The 11,987-nt window shown below is 50.8% G+C and overlaps 1 protein-coding gene and 1 non-coding gene across 2 annotated transcripts in view; one reads left to right on the top strand and one right to left on the bottom strand.

The window, feature by feature from the left end:
• Nucleotides 1–10,892, bottom strand: part of RYK (receptor like tyrosine kinase) — a 187,018-nt gene extending 176,126 nt beyond the window's left edge. Inside the window, exon 1 of the mRNA XM_013008109.2 lies at nucleotides 10,778–10,892. Within this exon, the coding sequence (XP_012863563.1) occupies nucleotides 10,778–10,892 (115 nt within the window). The remainder of the gene's footprint in view (nucleotides 1–10,777) is intronic.
• LOC115872294 lies at nucleotides 258–392 on the top strand. Its single transcript, XR_004047790.1, has one exon. It is a non-coding gene; the product is annotated as a small nucleolar RNA SNORA16B/SNORA16A family (small nucleolar RNA).
• Nucleotides 10,893–11,987: the final 1,095 nt, after the last annotated feature.

Below are 11,987 nucleotides of genomic sequence, written 5' to 3'. Positions count from 1 at the left end.
TGGGCAGCACTGGGTTGGGATGTTTTCTTGATGTGCACTTAACCTTTATATAAAACTCTCTCTTATACTTGAGTTTCTGGGGATTTGTTTCTCTAAAGTACCCAGACTAACACACTTGCCATGCCCCCGAGAAACTATTAATCCAATTACTGCCTTTATAGATTTACCTATCCTGGATTTCATACACAGAAAAACACACACAAAAGAAAACAATAACAAAATACAACAGAGAAAAACCTCAATAGAAAAGAAAGCAGAGGGGCCCTTATCGAAGCTGCAGTTTCTTCCACGTAGCTGCTGTAGTCAAAAAAGAGCCCACAGTGAGTTTTTCCCTTGACGGTCGCCGTTCGGTTAGCTGTAACCGATCTGCAGCATTTCAGGAAAAGACATTGCCTTACGTGTCAGCCATTCTAGTCGCTGTGCTGAAGATCCCAGGACACCTGAAATTGGTGATCTCGGTGGAAAAGTGTGACAGGGAGTTGAGCCATGTGCCCTGGGACCTGGATTTCCTTGCTTTTCATTGCTGTTAAAGAAATTTGAAGATGTCGCTGTGCTGTTTAAAAGTAGGTCTGAGTAGCAAAACGGCCCTGATGAAGCACAAAGAGTGGATGGGAGCTCCAGCATTGAAGCTCTGTGGGAGGACTTCACGCAAGACGTTTCATATGCAGAAGACATTTAAGTGTGCCCGGCTTAATAAATAAAAGACTTGTGGTGAGAGAAAAGAAAAGAAAGCAGAAAATATTAAAACAGAACAGATGTGAAGTGTTTCAAAAGGGAGACCAGGTGATAAGGTGTTCACAGGGAGCCCAACAACAGGATGGGAGCAGGGATACCAGGAGGGAAGGGGGAAGGGGAAGGGAGTTGGGGAGGAACGGGGAACCCATTTCAGTGACCAACACTTAACCACACACACACAGCCCTCCAGGGGGACGAATAATAGAAACCATGGGTGAAGGGAGACAGCAGTCAGTGTAAGATATGAAAATAATAATTCTAATTTATCAAGGGATCACCAGGGCTGGGGGGAGAGGAAGGGAAAAAAGAGGAGCAGATACCAAGGACTCAATAGAAAGTAAATATCCAGAAAATAATGATGGCAACACATGTACAAATATGCTTGATACAATTGTTGTGTGCATTGTTGTAAGGGCCCCCAATAAAGTGATCTTTTAATAAAAAAAAATTTATAAGGTGTTACATTTTAACCTAACGACACCTGCAATTAATCCACTTCCCAGTGCACTATCTCCGGGGCCAGGCTGTTGGCATCCCTAGTCTATGGTCAGAGAGGATTTTTACCCCTTCTGTACAAGTAATCATGCCACAATTCTTGAACTTTACAGTTAGAACTCTGGATTGTTCGTAGCTGTTCCAGTAGGAGAGATGCTGAGGTTCCCATGCACACAATGTCTAAGTCACCAGGGGCCGCTGTTTCCCCATGCATGGACAGAGGACTTGCAGGCTGGCTCCCACTGATAACCAGGAACACCATACAGCCTTGGGAGTCCAGAGGACCCACCCCCCACCCCCAAACTCCAGGCTTCCTCCGCCTTACCAAAGCCCACAGCACACACAGGCTTCTGGCCCTCTCCTGGCAAAGCGGCACAAGGAGGCACGGGAAGTTGGAGACAGATGGCAGAGTAGAAACTGAAATGAAATCCATCTGAAATTCAATCCGGCTCTATCAGGATTTCTTGATTCATAGGCTTAAGCGTCCATGGTAAGCTGGGTTTCTGTAGCCTATCGCATCATTTCCCTAACAAAATCCTTGCCAAATGGACAAGCAGTCTGTGAGGAAACATAGGAGTAAAGGTCATATGAACAGATCCTGTTCAAGCAAAGGACAGAAAGGTGACAAAGCTGCCGTTTCCACACCTGCTATGCATTTTCATTGCATTAAGACATTAACACAGACCGTTTAAGCAGGATGACGAGATGCCAGTCTCCCGCATTCAAAACCTGTGAAGACCTTTTGAAATAATGTCGATGATCCTTGACAAGGAGACCTGCCGTCCTTTGGTCACAGCAGAGCTAGTGGTGGGACCACAGGCCTCTGGCATCTAAGAGGTGCTGGACTGTTGAGGCCATCAAAAGGGCTGGGCCATCACTCGGTGCACATCACCGACAACGACAGGTCAGCATCTCTGTCTTAAAACTCTTTCCGTTTACTTTGCACCAAGGGCCTAGGATGTTGGGTTTTATCAAGATTTTTGCTGACAGGACTCAGTTGCCAGACACTGGGACCGTGACCTGGCTTTGGTCCGATTCCAGTGGAGGTATTTTAAACCAGGTGGTGCCTCTTTGTGTTTGCTTGGCTCCATGAACGGCCAGTCCCTGTAAAGGCAAGGGGAGGAGGATGGGGGTGTCGCCACCTGTTGTGTGGCACCCTGTGCTGCCTGCTAGAGTGGCAACTTCGTGGGACTTCGCAGGGCCTGCTCCAGGTTTACTGTGCGTTTTCTATCCTGCACCAGGGAGGACCTTCCCTCCAAGCCCCATCCGCTGTTGCTTCCTTTCAGGGCCAGGGATGAAAAATCGTGGGTTTGTCTGCATCTTAACTAAGAGAGAATCTATTCCTAATGGGCTTATTGAGAACAACAACAACAACAACAAGGCTGAGAGATTATCTGCATCAGTTTTTATCCAAGGCAGCATCAGGGTCCTTTAGGATGATTTTTAAACATGAAGATTTCTGAGGTCCCCCCCCCCTCCCCGCTGAAACCTCATGACTCAAAATCAATGGGAAGGTGCAGGAAAACCACATTTGAACTAAGTCCCCTTCACCTCCAACAATCGGATGACCCCTAACATGGCTCTCCAAAAAACCAAAAACAATAAAGTCTCACTGCCATTGAGTCGGTTCTGACTCACAGCGACCCTGTAGGATGGGCTAGACTGCCCAGTGCGTTTCCAAGACACTCTAGGAGTTGAAACCTTCATCTTTCTCCTGTGGAGGAGCTGGTGGATTTGAACTGCTGAGCTTATGTTAACAGTGGAATATGTAACCACTACACCAGCAGGGCACCTCTATCATGGCTCTAGACACTCCTTAAACACCTCGAGTCTTCAGAATTATCACTGTATAGAGCCAGTTTTGCAAGGGATGTTTGATATCAGTTTTTTTTTAATATGGAGCCAGGGGATCTTCTATTTGTCTTCAGCACAAGGATAAAGTGGGACCAGAGGTGGTTGGCCCCCACCTAAGTGCTCTGGAGAGTAGACAGTAGGTGGGTCTGGACCTCTCCGGCTTCAGGGCTGGAGCCCCACCCTCCCCCACCCTGGCCGAGCCCAGTTGTGCTGTACACACAGACACAGACACTTTCTCCATTGGGACTGGAGAAAGTGAGATGGTATTTAACCCATCAGTGAGGAGGGCCCTGGCTTAAAGGACCTCCGTGAGGAAGCAGCAGGGTTTTTGGAACAAAGTCATCCCTGAAACCAGATTCCTGCTCGGACCCTGTGGGAAGTCACAATCCCATTCATCTTCAGAAAGTAGCTTAAGAGCACAAGGCTTAAAGGTGGGCCACTGAGCGCTTCCACCCGAGGGCACCGTGGCATGGGTGTGCTAAAGAAGACCCTTGAGTGGAGGTGAGAATTTGTGTTCTCTCTGGCTGGCAGAGCCTCCCTCTTACCCAACTCTTTCCAGAAGGCCCCTTCTGCCCCGCTGTGCCCCAGGCTGCTCCAGCAGGCAATCCCTGCCTTTGTATGGCAGCCTGGGCCTACTTCTCTATTGTCACTCATCAGCTTACACTACGATGACCAGTTTGGCTTTCTGCCTCCTCCAGGGGTGGGTCTTTTGGGGGCGGGACGGATGTGGAGTCAGTAAATGTTTGTAAAATGAATAGACCTGTCATGGGGAATTTCTTGTGTCTGCCTTCGGCATCATCATCTCACACCACCCACGGAGATAGAGCCCTCGGATGAATTACCAGGGTGACATGAAACATCGAGAACTGTCTCGAACTGGGGCTGCAGCCTGAACCCGGGCTGCCTGGCAACTTGCCACATTGGCACTCTGGGCCTGCCTATCTCCAGACCTGTGGGCAACGCCCCTGCCAGGTGGGAAGGGAAGCCCTGCCAGGTAGGAAGAGGCCACTGTGTCAGAAACCAACCGGGCAAGGACACTGGGCCATCAAACCCACCCTTTGATCAAACCCGGACTCCCCACCCTTTCCCTTGCAGGTGAAGCATCGGCCAATCAGAGTTCAGCTCACTCAGCTTCCCCCCTTTTCCTGGCAAAGAGCAATGGGGTTCCTTACCACTCATTACTGCACCTCGGTGTCAGTCTTCACATGGTGCATCCTGAAGGCTCTGTGGGCTGGTAAACATGTAAATATCTCTATGCAAAAACGTGAGGCTCCTTCCTGCGTGTGTCAGTGAGCTGGGGAAATGGGCTTGCCCAGCACTGCCCAAGATTCAGAGATAGAGGATCGAACCAAAAGAACTGCCAGCTTCCCTCAGCAGCCGGGAAGGCAGCACCCCTTTCGGGCACGGAAGTGGCTGAGCAGGGCAGCCCAGGCCTAGTTGTGGGTGAAAGTAAGTTTGCTTACTCAGTGGGGCTCCCGTGCAGGAGCAGCTGAGAGGCAGGATTGGATTATAGGATTGAGTGGCTTCTAGACCATGTGGGGATCCCCAGCTCAGTAGTTTTCATTTTCTTGGAAATAAAGACCTTTAACTCCCGCACGTGATAGGGAGCCGAAGTACGTATGGCCTAACCGCTTTTCCCAGGGGCACTTGCCAGGGCTGCAGACCTGCGGGGCCGTTTTTCTCCCAGCGCCACAGACCGCACTTCCTTCCCCCAGGTCCTCAGTCGAGTGGCCGAAAGGCCTTTCTGCGGCCACTGCGTGAGTCTGCCAGAGGGAGGCCTGTGGCCCACTGGCACCTGGGTCTCTGTTCCTGAAGGGCCTCCGTGCAGGAGGTGTCACCCAGAGGTGGCAGATTCAGCCAGAGGGATGGCCCTAGCCTGTGAGGGTCCCAGCCACAGAGGAGGCTGGGGTGCCGGGGCGCTAGAGAAACTCAAGGCGTGGGCCACTCCCGGGGTCCAGGATGGGAATCCTGCAGTGGAAGGAGTCTTGGGCTTGAGATTCCTCTGGGGAAGCACTGAAGGTTTTTACTTGACTTGATTGTCTGCAAAAACACAAGAAGCACAGTGGAGAGGGGCTGCAGGAACCAAAACAACAAAAGGCTCCCTGGAGTCCCAGGACCGTGTGCGGAAGCTGGAGCTTTCCCAGAGAAGCGGAAGGAGAGGATTCAAGCACGCGGAGGAGATCCACACACTGGGGAGGTGGGCCCTGAGTGCGAGCCAGCGAGAGGCACGGGGGTGCCGCCTCCTATGACCCTGCGCCCCAGGGGGTATCCGCTCCCAGCCCAGTCCAAGCAGGGGAGGGTCTGGGTGCGCCCAGAAGGGGCGGATCCCGGGCTCCACTCTGGCCAAGTCCGGAGGAATGTGGCCTTTGGCTTGTCCCCTGCCCGCATTCCAGCCGGCACTGCGATGTGAACAGCGTGTTCGCAACGCACCCTGGGCGCTCAAGTTCATTCATCTCCCGTTGGACCATGCCAGGCAGCAGTTCCAGGAAAGGCCACCTCTCTGCCACGCGACAGACCCCAACGCTTTTGTCAGGCCAAGCTCCACCCCCTCCACCTCTGGCAAGGGTGTTTGGGAAGGAGAAAACCAAATTCCTCTATTCTGGCACAGAGAAGTAGCTGGAAGGGGCGGTAGAGTCTACCCCTCTCCGCACCAGCCTCTAGGTGCACTGGAAGCAGATCCCGAGGTTTGTCCCTCTCTGGGGGCAGACAGGGCTTTCTAGAAACTCACAAGGCCAGTTCTACTCTGCCCTGTAAGGTCCCTATGAGTCCACCGGATGGCAGTGAGTTTTGAATTTGAGGGCAGATAGCAAGGCCTGGAGAAATCCTCCCCTGGAATAATGGTCAGTTGGACCCGAGCAGAGCCCAAGAGAATGGAGGCCACAAGGGCCCAGAGCCCCAAATGTCCCTGCGTGATGAGTCCTGGACTGTTTACATCCAGAAATTCTTCGTGGGGCCCTCCCTCCCAGGAATGCACTGGGACCTAAGTGCTTGAGTGCAGAGGAAAAGAGCAGGCCTTGCAAGGGCCACCCTGGCATTGTTCCTTGGTAAACACCGGAAGATGGCTTCCCTTTAGCTTTGTGGGGCTGACATCTGAATCCGGACCCCTCCCCTAGCCTTCGGGGTGGGGATAGGGAAGCTGAAAACGAGGTTGTCCATGGAAAATAAACACCCCCCTCTACTGCCCTGACTTCTTTCGTATTTTTAGAATTTCCTCTCTTGGATTCTGGTCTTGGTATTTTAAAATTCCACATGTTGGTTAGGGTTGGAAAAATCCCTTGTCCCGTGGTGTCACTAGGAGGGGGTGGGCGGGTGTGGACGGCATCGGGTGTGCACTGTCAGAGGGGTGACACCAAAATGAGTCTTGGTGAAATGTCTGTGTAGTGTTTCAGCTGAAGAACTTTATTTTTAATTAAAATATCCCTGTGGTTAGTTATAACAACTTTTTTTTGGTAAGCTCAGCTTACCTGTGTCTATGTAAAAAACAAAATCCAACTCACGACTGCGGAGTCAATTCCTACTTAAAGCAACCTTATAGGACAGGGTAGAACTGCCCCCTGCGTGTTTCTGAGACTATAACTCTATGAGAATAGAAAGCCTCATCTTTCTCCTGGTGGTTTTGAACTTCTGACCTTGAAGTTAGCAGCCCAGTTCATAACCAGTGATGCCACCATGCTCCTTTGTGTCTGTATGGGTCCTTACAAAGCTGAAACTCTGTGCTAATGACTTTGTGAACCTTCCAGAGAGCTCCCGTCACGGCCAACTGCAAGAGGAGTCGCGGTTTCGTGCACTGCTGCTTGAGCTGCGTCCGTGTTTTGATAGTTCTGGATTATGCTAATATTTCTGGTGTTCTAGCTATAATATTTGTGGTCATTATTATTTGTGAACCTTTATCAATAATGTTTATGAGAATGAAGTGGAAATTAAACAAAAAAGAGAAAAAAAATTAAGCTAATAATATTGTCAGGCAACGTAGAGTTTACGATACCATTTTGTTGTTGGTAATCCTATCATCGAAAAGATCATATTTAAGCAATGTAGGCGACCACATATTACCCTATGATTGAAATTGGTAATAAGCATTGCTAAGGATTCTGTGTGGTCCAGTACGGGCAGAGGTCCGCAAGGAGGTGAGGTGCTAGCTCATGAGTTTGGGCACTAACGGACACCAGCCCTAGTGACGTCACTGTTGTTGCCATTGCAGTGTAGGCGCAGCTCCAGACTGAGCACTGAGCCTGGCCCCGCAGAAGTGGCCCAGAGGCCAGCAGGCCTGCAGCCCAGGCTCCGAGTATGCCCCTGAGTCAGCCTCTGGGGGAAGGCTCTCAGGGCTGGGTGTGTGCGCCCCTGCGCTGAGCCACGTTCACAGCGGGACGTGGCAGGTTTTGGGTTCCAGCTGTCTGGGCCCGGTCCAGGCCAGAGTAGGGATGACTCCCTCCAGAATTGGTAGAGGCCTCCCAAGGAAGGTCAGGTGGGCCTGGGCAGGACATGCATTCAGGAGAGATGCGTGGTCCCTCAGGGAGCTGTCCTGAACTCTGCAGTGGACCCAGGACAGGTATGCTCCCTGTCCACCAGGGCTGTCGCCTCTGCCAACACCACTCACACTTGCTCTCGCCTCGTGGGCTGAGCACAAAGATTAGCCACAAAAAACAATCCATGCAGCACTTCCTTCCTTCACCACTCCACTCACTCCTTGACACATTCAACAAATATTTGTGGAATGCCTTCCATCAAGATTAGCGTCCTGAAAACTCTGTGGAGTTTTATCCTGCCCTGTGACGCGCCAAGCAGCTATGAATCGGAATCAACTCGGATGAGAACCAAATGCCAGGCGCAGCTTTGGTGTCGGGAAGTAGATGAGAACATGAGAAAAAATCGACAACCACCTTAGGATCCTCGTAATTGGTGGCATAAAGGACAGACTATCTATAGGCCCCAGGGCCGGGCCTAGAGCAAGGGAGTCAGGTACATGTAAGGGGTTCCCCAAACCTCCCTCATCAAAATAAACAATATTTAATGCAATCTTTTTTAAAAATGGTGAACAAAATATCAAATTTTGGAACGTAAAGACAGATCAGGAGCAGTGTTATGCTGGGCTGCACTGGAACCTGAGGCAAAAGGAACCACCAGTGACACTGGTCGTGTATTCAGAGCTGGACACCATTGTGCTCTGTCCTGGAGCCTGTAAAATGTGTTCGGGAAGCTTGCTTCTTGAGAGAGGGAGAGATTCACGGCATACTGTTGGGCGAGACAAAAAAGATTACAAAGCCATCTATCAAGTATGGACCTACTAGAAATAGATTTAAAACCGGTGGCCATGGGGGCGATTCTGACTCTGGGTGACTCCCTGTGTTTCAGGGTAGACTTGCCCTGAGGGTTTTCATGGTTGGTTTCTTCCAAAAGCAGATCACCAGGCCTTTCTTCTGAGGTACCTCTTTGGGATAGTGGCTGAGAACTTAACGGTCTGCTTGTAGGAGCATACAAGAGACAATAGCCACTCTTTTCTCTGGGATTCACAGTTATTTTACGGTCTTTGTGTTTCCGGTACTCCTTGACTGTTTAATTGGTGAGCATGTCACAGTCATTTACGTTTCATAAAGGTCTTTTAAAATAAGAGATTGTATGGCAGCGCACACTGGTCTGTACACTGCAGTGAATCATGAACTCTCAAACCGATGACCCCCTTTTCAATGCTGGCAAGAAGGCAGGCCCAGGATTCCCACCCCTGCTTTAGAGCTCAGTGGAGTGCCCATTGGCAATGTGGTGAAGGCAGAATTTAAACGCAGGACCCACATCACCCACAGCATGGTGTACTGGGCTTCTATCTTCTTCCATGAGGCACTTTCTAGTATCTCATCTTCCTGGTCCACCTTTTCCATGGACGCCTCTCTCTATTGGGAGCAGCACTGTCCAAAAGAAAACCTCCCAGAACTGTCCGGGTAGATGTAGCTGGCCCTTCTCTGGGCCCTCAGTGAGTGACAAGTGGGCTTGTGAGTGACAGAGGGAGACAGGGAAGGAGGGATTCTGGTTAGAAAGTATTTCCAATGTTATGTTTTTCTTCTCTGTGGTGCAGACACACCCCACAGACTGGCATGAATCATAAGTAATTCCCTAAAGCCCCCATCTGCCTGGAAATGCCTTGTGGTGTTTCCCACAGTCCCGAAGCCATCCAGCCCTGCATGCCAGCAGCCTGAGCTATCCCCCCCCAACCCAGCCATAAACCTCGTGACCCAGCCCTTACAGAGGCTACCCAGAGGAGAGGGGCCCGAGGCAGTGGGGCCACCTCTGTTCACCTTAGGAGTATCCAGTCATTCTGGAATCTTCCTGAATGTTCCCCCTTGAGTCCTCACTGTGATTTGGTGGGCCGAACGCCCAAGGCATGCTGCCGGCAGGGCCCAGACTGCAGCCCATGCTCAACAGTGTGTGGGCTCAGCTTGTCTGCCAAAGAAGCTGCCCTGAGTTCTATGCATGGGACGGTAAAATTGTATTTTCAAAAAAAAAGAGAAAAAAAGTATTTTCCAAAGATGGTTGCAGACAAGGACACGCTTACCTACACGGCTAGTGAAATGTGCTTTTTTTTTTTTAGGTTCTTTTGGGAAATCAATATGGAACACTGATTGACTATCTATATATATATATTAATATAGTATACATACGTCCTCTAGGAAGCAGTCTCTAAGATGGAAGTAAATTTGCAAAAGATTTTGGGGAAAGCATTGGGAAGGGAGCCAGGGCGAGGCTGGAGGAGCCTGGCCCCACCCACCCATGGGGAAGAGAGAGAAAGGAGGAAGGCAGGTTAGGAGAAAGCGTCTTAGATTTTAGGGCAGTTCCGAGAAAGTTCTGGACAGCTAGTGGAGGACTGTTTGTCGGAATGCGCCTGCCTTGGTGCCCCTGCCTTGGCGCCCCTTCCCGGCTCACTCACTGAGGGGAGCGTGGCGTCCCTCCGCACAGCCGCAGCTGCAGGCAGGGATCCGAGAGGAACATTCCTTCACACGCACACTCCACACTTGGGGATATGTTTGTGATGGGGACAGAGTCCCTGGTGGCGTGGATGGTTCAGCCCAAAGCCACCCAGAAGACAGCCCTGGTGCTCTGCTTCCCAAAGGCCACAGCTCAGAAGCCTGTGGAGTAGGTGTGCTCTGCGCACGCGGGGCCGCCATCCATTGGGTTCCACGGAAACATACACGTGACGCTGGTTCCTGGGGAGGAGGAGCAAAGATTGCACTAAAATTCCAGCTGCACATCTCTAACTCCCGTTATAACTGACACCTCCAGATCCATCCCAATTGGAACACATCAAATAAGAGATGCATTCCTGAGCTTACCTGCCTCCATTCACCAAACCCAGCTCCTCCGACAGCCAGCCTCGGCCAGCAAGTGTCACCTCTCCTGATCAACAAGTCCTATGGACGCTCTCTTCAAAATATATTCAGAGCCAATTCCTTCCCACTCCCTGGAATGCTACTGCCCCCCCAGGGACACTGGCCTCTGATATGCTCTCTCTCTCTCTCTCTGGCTTCCAGCCTGGCCCCACACTTTTTATCGGTGAAGAGCTGGTGTGAATCTGTTAAAAAAGGGAAGTGAGATCAGTCATCCAGCGGCTCCCACTCTGGACTCCTAGTGGTGTCAGTGGGAAAAGCTCTTGCGTAGAGGGCCAACTTCTTCACCCCACCGTCCGCACTTCCGCAGCCGGCCTGACCTTGCTCTCGCTGCTCCAGGTAGCTGGCCACCTGGCTGCTCTTGGCCAAGCTGAGCAGGATCCTGCCCCAGATCTTTGTCCGGCTCCTCTTGCCCTTGAACACACGGTGGCACATACACTTGTCCTGGGGTATCGTCCCTAGGTTAGGGGCCCTGTTTCCTAGGTTTCCTGTTAATGTTTTCTCGGTTTGTTCCTTCTAGGAACTCCTTGAGAAAGGATGAACGAGAAGCATCTTTTTAAAAAGAGGTTTGACTTTCTTATCTACAATTTGGTTGAATGTAGAATTTGAGGGTAAAAACTACTTCCCTCTGCTTAGGAAGGCACAGGCACCCTAGCGGTTTTGTGGTGACTCATTGGGCTGTTAACTGAAAGGTCAGCAGTTCGAAACCACCAGCAGCTCCTCACAAGGAAAGAGCAGATTTTCTACTCCCAGAAAGGTGAACAGTTTTGGAAACTCCCGTGACAGTTCTTCTGTGACCTAGAGGGTCGCTCTGAGTCAGTGTGGACTTGATGGCAAGAAGATGAAGCCCGCGCTCCACTGTCTTCCTCTGAGTACTATTGCCCTTGAGAAATCCGAGGCCGTGTAACTCCTGTTTCTGTGTCTCAAAAAGACTCAAACTCACTTCCATCGAGTCTAGCTCAACTCGTAGCAACCCTGTGGGACAGAGTTGACCTGCTCCTCAGAGTGTTCAGGGCTGTGACGCTTCATGGGAAGCGGAGAAGATTCAAACTTCCGACTTTGGGGTGGGCAGCCCAGTGCATAACCACTGCGCCACCAGGCCTCCTGGTCTCTGTAGAGATGACCTGGTTTCTACCTGCTGGAATCCTTTCTCCGTGCCAGGCATCCTGCAATCCCAGTGCTGTGTATCTTAGGATGGGTCTCCTCCCCTTCACACTCCTGGTTCCTGTCGGCACATAGCGCATGTCTCCCAGCTCTGGGCAGATTTCTGGAAATGCTTTTGCACATGCTTTCCTCCCTTACTCTTTCTGTGTACTTTCCTTCGCCGGGGCCTTCTGCCGGAACCTCTCATCTCCTCTCCTGCCCTTTCTCTTGGTAGTCTTTTCTCGGGGTGATTTTTTTCATCCCCAAGTCTTACCAATAAATATGTTGCTTTCATTTTAGAATGACACTTAATAATTTTTTTAAATCATTTTATTGGGGGCTCATACAACTCTTATCACAATCCATCCATCCATTGTATCAAGCACA

This window comes from Echinops telfairi, unplaced genomic scaffold, assembly GCF_000313985.2.
Source record: "Echinops telfairi isolate 266 unplaced genomic scaffold, ASM31398v2 ScPeMD7_7422;HRSCAF=8460, whole genome shotgun sequence".
NCBI lineage: Eukaryota > Metazoa > Chordata > Mammalia > Afrosoricida > Tenrecidae > Echinops > Echinops telfairi.
This window is presented reverse-complemented; position numbering and strand designations above follow the sequence as displayed.